At 38.6% G+C, this 11781-nt stretch overlaps 1 protein-coding gene across 1 annotated transcript; it reads right to left on the bottom strand.

Annotated features, from left to right (window-relative positions):
• Nucleotides 1-7743: 7743 nt before the first annotated feature.
• On the bottom strand, nt 7744-10973 carry LOC104908165 (wall-associated receptor kinase-like 6). The gene is made up of 3 exons (XM_010697249.3): nt 9774-10973; nt 9558-9638; nt 7744-9475 (listed from the first exon to the last, which is right to left on the bottom strand). The coding sequence occupies exons 1-3, from the start codon at nt 10747-10749 to the stop codon at nt 8253-8255; spliced, it is 2280 nt and encodes a 759-aa protein (XP_010695551.2). The 5' UTR covers nt 10750-10973; the 3' UTR covers nt 7744-8252.
• Between the last annotated feature and the right edge of the window lie 808 nt (nt 10974-11781).

Raw genomic sequence — 11781 nt, 5'->3', positions numbered from 1 at the left:
TAGGTGATGTTTTGGTTTCTTTCCAAAGTAAAGTTCATAAGGATTTTTATTAATGATAGGTCTCATCATGGCACGATTAATTATGTGACAAGCAGTATTAACAGCTTCAGCCCAAAAGTTCCTTGGAAGTTCACTAGCAATTAACCTGGTTCTAGACATTTCCTCCAAAGTTCTATTTTTCCTTTCTACAACACCATTTTGTTGTGGTGTTCTAGGGGCAGAAAAATTATGATCTAGGCCATTATCTCTGCTTAGGTCATCAAATTTATAATTTTCGAGTTCCTTGCCATGATCTGATCTAATGTGCATTATTTTATGTCCACTTAGGTTTTGAACTCTTTTAGCAAAGACAAGGAACTCATCATAAGTTTCATCTTTACTAGAGAGAAAAATAACGACCCAAGTGTACCTAGAGTAGTCATCTACAATCACAAGTACATACCTCTTTCCACTTCTGCTTTGAATTCTCATGGTCCACATAAGTCCATATGATTAACTCTAATGGTTTAGTGGTACTTACAATCGTTTTAGATTTGAAAGAGGATCTTACTTGTTTACCTCGTGCACATGCATCACAAACTTGATCAATATGAAATTTTATAGATGGTAATCCTAAAACAAGGTCTTTTGATCTAAGTTTCTCAAGTAATGAAAAGCTAGCATGTCCTAGACGCTTGTGCCATAGAAGTGAATCATCTTCAATAACACTAAGACAAGTTAAATTGATTTGAGGAACAAGGTCTAGATCCACAATGTATGTGTTCCCTTTCCTTGTTCCTTCCAAGATAACCTTCTTAGTTTTAATGTTGATGATTAAGCATTTTTCCTTATCAAATTTTACAGTATTTCCTTTGTCACAGAATTGAGAAATGCTTAATAGATTATGTTTTAGACCTTCAACTAAAAATACATTTTCAATGGAGTGTAATGGTGACTTACCGACCTTACCCATAGAAATAATGTTACCTTTCTTATTATCACCAAATGTTACACTGCCACCTTCATAGGTTGTGAGTGAGAGAAACTTTGTTTTGTCTCCTGTCATGTGCTTGGAACAACCACTATCGAGATACCATGTGTTGTTCCCCTCACTCCAACCTCAATTTTTTCTTCATCTTCTTTTTTCGTCAGTGTTTGCCATGAGGCAAAGGTTTGCTGTTTCTTCAGTTGGTTGTTCCTCTTCTTCTTCCGTCTCTGAATCTCCCCAAGTAGCTATCATAGCTTTGCGCACATTTGCCTTAGAGAAAGGTGTCTTTGATTCTTTGTTCCTTTCAGCAAAGCGTTCCTTGTTCCTTTCTTTGGTTTTGTCATTTTCCCAAAGAGGACATTCCTTGATGAAGTGATCTGTACTTCCACATTTATGACAAGCAGCTTTGTTAGAAAATTTCTTAGTTTTACCTTTGAAGTTTCCATTCTTCATGTTCCTGTACATCTTTCGAAATTTTCGAACCATGAGGGCTGCTTCTTCTTCTTCAGAGTCCGAATCATCTTCATCATCTGCTTTGAGAGCAATTGATTTTGATTTGGAGCTTTCACCATATTCAGTATCAAGGTGAAGCTCATGAGTCATAAGTGACCCTGCCAGCTGTTCTAAGTTGAACTTAGTGAAGTCTTTTGTTTCTTGAAGAGCAGTGACTTTAGCCATCCATCTGTCCTTAGGAAGACTCCTAAGAACCTTTCGAACCTGTTCCTCAGATGAAATAAACTTTCCAAGAGAAGCCAACTCATTTATAATGTTAGTAAAACGAGTAAACATGTCTCGGATGCTTTCTTTGGATTTCATGCAGAACAGTTCATATTGATTCATAAGTAAATCAATTTTCGATCTTTTAACTTCATTAGTTCCTTCGTGGGTTACTTCTAGTAAATCCCATATTTGCTTTGCGGATTTGCATCCCATGATCCTATTATGTTCATGGGGTCCAAGTCCACAATGCAATAATTTAATAGCCATGGCATTTACTTCCATTTTTTCAAAATCAGATTTGTCATAATCAGAGAGGGGTTTAAGAGTTACCTCATTTTTGTCATTTGTAGTTGTGACTTCGAAATCACCAACTTCAATGACTCTCCATACCTGATAGTTTTCAGCCTTGATGAATATCTCCATGCGGTTCTTCCAATAGTTGTAGTACTTCCCATTGAACATAGGAGGCCTTTGAGTGGAATAACCTTCTTCAAGTTTCTCGGTGGTATTCATTGTTCCTTGGATTTTTCTCAATAGGGTTTCCTATCTTACGTGAGTTCTAGCTCTGATACCAATTGTTATTTCCCTAGGAACACTACAAGAGGGGGGTGAATTGTAGGTGTAGAAATAAACGTAACTTTTTGCGGAAATTAAAACTTAAACGAATAAACAAGCTAAAGGAACACAAGGGATTTTTACGAGGAAAAACTTCTTGGGCCCAACAAGAAGAAACAACCTCGACCACTAGGGATTTTAAACTCAACACTTTCACTAATTAGGCCAAACAACTCTGTTACAACCTAATTCTAACTCGAGCCACACCTTGAGTTCCTAAACTCAAGTTCCTGAGCCACTGTTCCCTTAACAGCAGTTCCTCTCAACTTCACTCGAAGTTTTCTCACACATACAAGCTTCACTCAAAGCCTTTCTCTTACAGAACTTCACTCAAAGTTCCCTTACCCCAAAAACCAAAATACAATTGATCGAAATAAGCTTAGTGGAATTAGAGTAAGAAGGCAAAGAACAAATGGCTATTATGAGAGAATGAAGGCACTGACACTTAATAAGTTAAACTCACTTAATTACTTAGTCAGACACATTTGGAACTTATCTAGACTTCTATATTTATAGTGTTAATCATGAAGAACGTGGGATTAATGTTAGAGTACACGTTTTAGATCCATTTACCCATGATGTTCCTTCCCCTAAGGAACACGTTTTACATCATGTCCCATGATCCCATGAACTATAAATGAACGTGGATAAAATGCAGCCATTACTCCTAATAATAGGAGTTCCTTGAGCTTATCCGAAAATCAGTTTTTATAAACTCTTTTTATCTTTAAATCTGAATTTCTAATCTTTAAGAAAATAATATCTTTGAAATAAAATCTTTCTAACAACCGGATATTATTTTCTTATTTTCCGAAAAATAAAATCTTTTCCAAAAAAGATTTTCTTTTTTTTTAAAACTGATTTTATCATTTGAAATTAGAAATAACTAATTTCCTATAATCTAGGCATGACTTACTCCATTATCTTTTAACCGTTACACTAATTACACGCCTAAGTCTAGTTCCTTAATTAGTTCAGTTCCTTTAACATATTCTAAGTGCCACTTAGTTTGTTCCTTACAAAGGAACAAACGCTCATTCTCAAATATTCTGCCACAGTTCCTTACCATTCTTTCTTTGTTCCTTTACATTGGAACTAGAAAATAAAACGCCTAGCTTCTATTATTCTTGATCCAATGCTTGCTCCAGTATCAACATAGAAACTTCTTTACTTAGCCTTTGAAATCCTCTCTTGACTTCTTCATTGACTTCGTATTCTCCCAGTTCCTTGCATTGATACCTTAAACACCATACACTTAAATAATTCATTAGTTCACTACTTAGTTTGTTCCTTTGTTTCTTTGTCATTATCAAAACTAGGGTTCAACACTCGTATTCTTGAGATTAAGCCTGCTATTGCTAATTGTAAACAACGAGGTCGTTCTGTTGCAATTTATTATGGTGAATTAAATAAACTGCAAAAACCTGTTGTCTAGTTACTTGAAATTGCCTGCTTGTACTTGCTCCGCTGCTGCTGAATATGCTAGAATGCATGAAACTACGATGTTGCATCAGTTTTGTATTGGTTTGGATTCTCAGAAGTTTGGTCCCGTGGTGTCCACATTGTTGATGAGTGATCCTTGGCCTACTATGAATGTTGCTTACGCTAAAATTATTGCTGATGAGCGTAAGCAATCTGTGTCCGCGGCTCATGAGGCCACTTCTCCTACCTCTGTTGGTTTCAATGCTATAGGTTCCGCTTCTGGTCATTCTTTGGATCGCTTGGAATGTAGTCATTGTAAGAGGGTTGTTCATGATAAGGACCATTGTTACACTCTTCATGGCTTCCTTAATGGGGGTCGTGGAGGCCATGGTGGCAGTGGTGGTCGAGGCGGTCGTGGTGGTCGCTCGACTGGTAAGGGCAGGGGTGCTTTTGCTGGTTCGGTTGGTAGTACTGCTCGTGGCGCCAATGAGCCAGTTTCCGATTCTGATCGTGGGAGTGTACCTACGCTTTCTGATACTCAATGGAAGGAGCTACTGGCTGCTTTAAAGGGTTCAAAGTCTGGTTATGCTTCCGATAGCACTAAACTTGGTACGTTTAATTCTGTTGAGTGGCTCATTGACACCGGCGCTTCGAATCATATGTCTGGTAACATTGATTTATTTACTAGTTTGTCTGATATTTCTTCGCCTATTGGTTTGCCTAATGGAAAGAGCACGACTGCTACGAAAGAAGGACGAGTTATTTTGTCTGATGGGTTAACTCTTGATAATGTTCTTTATGTCCCTGCTCTTCAATGCAATTTATTGTCTGTGTCTCAATTGTTAGAAAAACAATCTTATTTTATTATGTTCACTGACAAGCTATGCATCATTCAGGATCGCAATTTGAGGAACCTGATTGGAGCGGGGGAGCAGTGTAATGGGGTCTATATTTTTCGTCCGGTTCGTGCTCGAATCTGCAGGCACATAGAGTAGTTGTTTCAGATGCTAGTTTGTTGTGGCATAGGCGGCTCGGGCATCCGTCAATGCAAGTTGTTCGTTCTCTTCCGGGTGTTACTAGTAGTCATCATAGTACTTCTAGTTCTAGTTGTTTGTTTGATTGTGACATTTGTTTTATGGGGAAGCAACCCCGAAACTCTTTTCCATTAAGTTCCAATAAAGCATCTGATACTTTTGACTTGATACATTGTGATATTTGGGGACCGAATAAAAAATTGCGTCTAGTTGTGATGCACATTATTTTTTAACCATTGTTAATGATTTTTCTCGTGCTACCTGGGTTTTTTTGATGGTTGGTAAATATGACACTGCTCAGTTGATTCGTGAGTTTTGTGCTATGGTTGAGACGCAATTTCACCGCATGGTTAAAGTGGTGCGGAGTGATAATGGACAAGAATTTCTCAGTTTGGGGTCATTTTTTGCTGCAAAGGGCATCTTGCATCAAACGTCGTGTGTTGACACAGCTCAGCAAAATGGCAGGGTGGAGCGTAAACATCGTCATATTTTGAATGTGGCTCGTGCCCTTCGATTTCAAGCCAAGCTTCCTAAGTATTTTTGGGGTGAGTGTGTTCTCTCTGCTGTTTATTTGATTAATAAAACTCCGTATGAGTGTTTATTTGGTCAAGCTCCATCGTATGATAATATACGCGTTTTTGGGTGTCTTTGTTATGCTGCAAATCGTCCTCGTGTAAAGGATAAATTTGATTCCCGGTCTCGAAAGTGCATTTTTGTTGGTTATCCTAATGGCAAAAAAGGGTGGCGTTTCTTTGACTTGGAGACGAATGATTTTTTTGTAAGTAGAGATGTTCACTTTCTCGAAGACAAATTCCCCTATCTTCACTCGCTTCCGGATGAGAAACGAGCTCTTTGGGAAGCCTATTTTGCTTCACCACCGGTTTGGGAGGATGAGCATGGTGATTATGTCGCTTTGGGTGTCGAACGTGAGCAGCCCACGACACCCACAGCCAGCTCCGCAGCCCCCCGCGGGATCTCGCGTCACACCGCGCCCAGACCGCGGACCCCCCCTGCTGCGTCCTCTTCTTCGCTGCGCCTTCCAGCAGCTTCTGCGGCTCACCCGCGGTCCTCAGCTCCAAATCGCGGCCCGGTCGCAGCGCCCACTGCCGAGGATGCCTGGTGCTGCTGCCAACCCTCGTGCGATGCTGTCCGAGGGTGCCTCTCTTGCCCTTGGACAGCCCCGTTCTATTGATGTTCCTTCGGTTGGTAATGTTGGCGATGATGTCGGGTCATCAGATTTGAGGGGGAGTTCGTCACAGGGTCATCGTCGTAGGGATCGTGAGAAACGTCCCCCTTCGTGGCATCGTCATTATGTCATAAATATTGTTCTTACGACAAATATAGACCCCTCTCCATCAACTGTTTCTCCTACTCCATCTTGTTCTTCAGGTAAACCTTTCCCTATAGCTTGTCATGTTGAATATCATAATTTTTTTATGAGACACAGATGTTTTTTGATGGCGATTACCAAGGGAAAGGAGTCGTCTTCTTTCAAAGAGGCGGTTAAGTGTGAGGCTTGGCGTCAGGTGATGCAAGCTGAACTTGATGCTCTTGAGCGTAATGGTACTTGGACCATTGTCGACCTTCCTCCTGGTAAGAAGGCGATTGGTAGTGGCTGGGTTTAAAAAATCAAATACACCTCAAGGTGGAGCGTTTCAAGGCACGGTTGGTTGTCCGTGACAATCGTCAGGTTGAAGGTGTTGATTATAACGAGACATTTGCTCCCGTTGCTAAGATGGGTATGGTACGCCTTTTTCTTGTTGTTGCTGTTTCTTTGAATTGGGAATTGCATTAGATGGATGTTCATAATGCCTTTCTTCATGGTGATTTGGATGAAGAAGTTTATATGCATTTTCCCCCGGGTTATGGTACTCCTTCTCCTGGCAAGGTTTGCAGTCTCCGAAAATCTTTATATGGCTTGAAACAGGCACCCAGACAATGGTTCTCAAAATTGTCTACTGCTTTGCGGAATTTTGGCTTTAAGAATTCCTACGCTGATTACTCTTTGTTCAGCTATATCCAGGGCAGTGTTTCATTGCATGTCCTTGTCTATGTAGATGATCTGATTATTGCAAGGTCCTCTCATGACGCAATTATTCGGTTTAAGACATATTTGTCTCAGTGTTTTTTCATGAAGGATTTGGGTGTGCTTAAGTACTTCTTAGGTGTTGAGATTGCTCGTAGTCCGGAGGGTATTTTTCTCTCTCAACGCAAGTACTCTCTGGATATCCTGACTGAGGCCGGCATGTTGGGATGCAAACCGATTGATACTCCGATGGAGCAGCATCATCGTCTTGCACTTGTTTCGGGGGAGAAGTTCGCTTATCCAGATAAATATCGTCGGTTGGTTGGACGGTTGGTTTACCTGTCTGTCACTCGTCCTGAGTTGAGCTACTCGGTGCATGTTTTGGCACAATTCTTAAGTGATCCCCGGGCCTCATATTGGGATGCCGCTCTTCTGGTTCTGCGTTACCTTAAGGGTAGTCCGAGTCAAGGTATTTTATTACGCCCTGTGACAGACTTGCGGTTGACTGCCTTTTGTGACAGTGATTGGGCCGCCTGCCCATTGACTCGGCGTTCTTTGACCGGTTATCTTGTTTTCTTGGGTTGTTCTCCTGTTTCTTGGAAGACTAAGAAACAACCCACTGTATCTCGATCTTCAGCTGAGGCCGAGTACCGTTCTATGGCTGTCACCACCTGTGAGTTGAAATGGTTGAAAGCTTTACTGTGTTCTCTTGGCATTGGTCACTCTAAACCTATGCAGTTATTTTGTGACAGTCAATTGACTCTTCATATTGCCATAATCCGGTGTTTCATGATCGTACGAAACATATTGAGGTAGACTGTCACTTTGTTCGAGATGAGTTGTTGAAGGGTAATGTCTCTACTTCCTATGTCTCGACGAATCATCAATTGGCGGATATTCTTACGAAAGCACTTGGCCGACATCAATTTGGTTTTCTCTTACGCAAGTTGGGCATTCGTGATTTACATGCTCCAACTTGAGGGGAAGTATTATGAGTCGGGTTTGTATATTTGGTATATCTTGTATATTTGGAATATATATCCTATGTTTTAGGAGTATATCTTTTAGGAGTTTTAGGTTTCCTTGTATTGTACGTATATATTGTTGGTGTGATGATCAATACAAGCTAAGCCGTTTTCTCCAATATTCTCTTGAGTTTAACATTTATTTTGCATGAATGTATTCCTCTTGACAAAAAAAAAAAAAAATTGAACTTTTAAATTCGGTGCATTATTTGGGATATAAAGAATTTATTTGCAGGATATTGCGTTGACTGTTCTAACTGCTAATGTTGTCACAGTTAGTTGTGTCTAAAAAGAGATACCACTATTTAGAAGGTATGTAAAACTTAACTATATAAACATGGTTTTTTCTTTGCACAATGCTGACAATCAAAGGCAAAAGTAGAAATCATTAATCAGAATTACAACTTGGTAAAAAGTAGATGGAGTAGCCTTTTTAGCAACAATTATACAGAATTGTATACAAATGGTTGGATCTCGAAAGAGGTCGAAGCGCTTACAATCTTCTCCTCTGAAGAAGTGGTCGAACTCACATAGTCATCATTTATGTTTCCCACTTCCATAATCACATCACCCTTCTTCAAAGTTTTCAGCTCTAATTCTAAAGCAGGTGGCACATTGAATGATCTGATTCCTTCTAATATACTTGCAACTTCTTTCATTGTAGGCCTTTCCTTTCCTCTCAAATTCAAGCATCGTTTCGCAAGATTTGCTACCATTATCACCTCTTCTTCATTGGCTTTGTCTATAACTTGAGCATCTAGAATTTTGTGTAAATCTGAATATGATGTTTCAAAGTGGAAAAGAAACTCATTTACCAACCCTTTCCATCCTCCGGTTTCAGTCCTAGAGACTGGCTTTACACTTGTTAAAAGTTCACAAAGAACTACTCCAAAGCTATAAACATCACTCTTTTCAGTATATTGATTGGTTTGGAAGTACTCTGGATCCACATACCCAAATGTGCCTTGTACTCGTGTAGTCAAGTGCGTTTGATCAACCATCATCGCCCTTGAAGTACCAAAATCTGATAATTTTGCTCTGTATTTGTCATCTAAAAGTATATTGGAAGATTTGATATCTCTATGATATATAGGTGTAGAAGACGATGAGTGCAAATATGCAAGAGCACCTGCCGTTTCAGCAGCAATTTGCACACGCATATTCCAAGTAATTTGAAAGTCTTCACTAGGATTATGAATATGCTTAGCAAGTGTCCCATTTGTTATAAACTCATAAACCAGTAAAGGAACTTTTGTCTCTAAGCAACATCCTAGTAATTTAACCACATTTCTATGGTTGATCTGAGACAAAATAACTACCTCATTTATGAAATGATCAGATTGATTTGTATCTACCTTTGTAGGCTTCTTAACGGCCACCACTCTTCCGTCAAGCAACATGCCTTTGTAGACTGTACCATGACCACCATGCCCGAGGACTCTATTCGAGTTAAAATTATCAGTGGCTATCTCCAATTCACGTGCTGTGAAGATTCTAGTACTCTCTACAACACCACCTTCAGAGATCATCTGTTGTTGTAATAGTAAACCGCCATTTCTTTTAAAGAATTTATTTCTTTGCTTGATTTTCCTCCATCTCTTAACTAGACGGTATGTGCCATAGCAAAGAAGAAGCAAGATCACTAACCCCAAAACTATCATAAGTCCTGCAAACAATATTCATTTTTAGTGATATTCAAACGATTCTAGTATTTACACTAATTAATCAAAGTGAGTGTATATGTTTACCTAGAACCGGCTTTGAAGTTATTGCTAATGCCCTTCTTTCGCAGTTGAGGGATGAATGGTTGGAACCCACTTTGCACGGATCTTTACACACAATTGAAAAACAACAAATACAAATTAGCAACAATGCAAATGATATGATGTATGCAATAAAGAGAAAACATGCTTTATATTAAGGCCCAAGAAGAAACAAACTATAAGGTTGATAAGATTAATTACCTTGACAACCATTAGGAATGTACGGATTTCCTTCAAAACCATCGTTGCAGGTACAGATATTAACACATTGAATTTCATCATATACACCACAAAAGGGTTTACAAGAGAAATCACTACTCTTGTGATTTTTGCTACTAACAAAAATTTCTTCAAGTAAAGCCGGGGGCATCCAGTGCAGTTCAGTCGGCACTAGATTGTCTCTTGGGAGATTATCATAAACATCAGTATCCTCCTCTGGCATTATTAACCATTCCACTAACGCAAACTCGACACAAGTTTGATTTGCTCTATTCGAATTCGAACTATTTCCTAAAGCTATCTGATAAAAATCAAGGCCCAGATATGGTTGATTATCGTCTAGTGATATCGTACAACACCCAAGTCCATCACAACTGCTGCTGCTATTTCTCTGATCACCTGAAGTACTGCTGTTGTTACTTCCTTCGCAAACTGAAGTGCATCTTCCAACTGTTTCCCCTTTTCTATCCATTAGAGTGGAAACACTTGGACAACCCTTGACTACCAATTTGTTTCCTATACTTGACATCCTAAAAGGGCTCTTATCCATGTCCATTATGACTTGTTTTTCCGAAGTACATATATTTTTCCATGGAGTTGCAATTTCTAGTCTTAAATCAGAGACATCACAGTTACCACTTAAACAGCTTCTTAGACTCAAAATCTCGACGTTGAAAGCTTTTAGAATCGGTCTTTCAACACCTGAAGGAGAAGAAGAAGAAGACGAAGATGATGATACATTGCAAACGATTTCGTACCATGGATCATAGTAGCAATTGGTGCCAATGCCAAATGGATATGGAATTTTGATGGTTGAATTTTTACAGGTTTCCTGGCACCCAAGCTTTGCTATTGGTATATGCGTCGTAAGATCAACTGATGAAGATGCAACTACAATTAATGGTATTCCTAAACATAATATCAAAATGCATTGATACAATGCTGATTTGGAAACCATAGTATTTTAAGGTTTTGAAAGAGGTTTAATTTGTAAATGCCTAAATGGGTAATTAGCTAATTGATGAAGGGATATATTTGTTTTTTCATGTGGTTTCTCTTCCTTCTATAAGATGTTTTTCATAGAAGGACGTACGAAGGTGCTATGAACACACTTCAATGATCTAGACTAGAAGTATAAGAGAATCATGCAACCATGTTTAATATAATTAATATAAACACGGTTTAGATATAAACAACACTAAAGCAGAATTAGGTACACCATTATTATATGAGCATAGCAATATAGCATATGTATGTTCTTTAGTTCACACCTGAGCTCCTTTTCTGTTTGAGAACAGAGCTCGGCTTACCTACTACTCCCTCCGTCCCATAATATAGTGCCTATTTCATTTTTGATGGGTCAAACTTTAAAATCTTTGACCAAATATTCTCATTTGTATATATAAAAAAACATATTCATGTGGGATCTTGTTAGATTCGTCTCAATATGTAGTTTAATAATATCAATTTTTTATATTTTTTATTAATACGGAATTGAAGATATTAAAGGTCAAAGTTACGTCTTGAAGACCGTGTAAAAAAGAAACAAGCACTATATCATGGGACGGAAGGAGTACCTTCTTTCTTTTCCATTATTTTATGTAAAATATATAGCCTGGATCGATACAATCATACAATAGCAGTTGATGTAATGACTTCGAATTGCAATTATAGTTAGCATTTTTTTTATTGGAGATTGACACAATTATCTGGTGGCAGAGGGGTAAATGAGGTGTGCAAAGAGCCCAATAATATTTGAAGAAAAAACACCTTTATTTCTCATCCTTAATAAATTTATCAATGATTTATCTTTAGATTTTTAACTTTCTATCTTCAGAACTCTAACCTTCCATCTTTATTTTCTATAAATTTAGGGGCTCAATTTTCATGTTAGAACCGGGGTCCCAAAATCTTCAAGACAGCCCTGTCTAGTGGTAGATTATTTGATAGACATAGACAATTCAAAACATAATATTTTCGATGAGCCAAT

The sequence above is a fragment of the Beta vulgaris genome, chromosome 5, assembly GCF_026745355.1.
Source record: "Beta vulgaris subsp. vulgaris cultivar EL10 chromosome 5, EL10.2, whole genome shotgun sequence".
NCBI lineage: Eukaryota > Viridiplantae > Streptophyta > Magnoliopsida > Caryophyllales > Amaranthaceae > Beta > Beta vulgaris.
The sequence above is the reverse complement of the archived record's forward strand: the minus strand, read 5'-3'. Positions and strand labels throughout refer to the sequence as shown.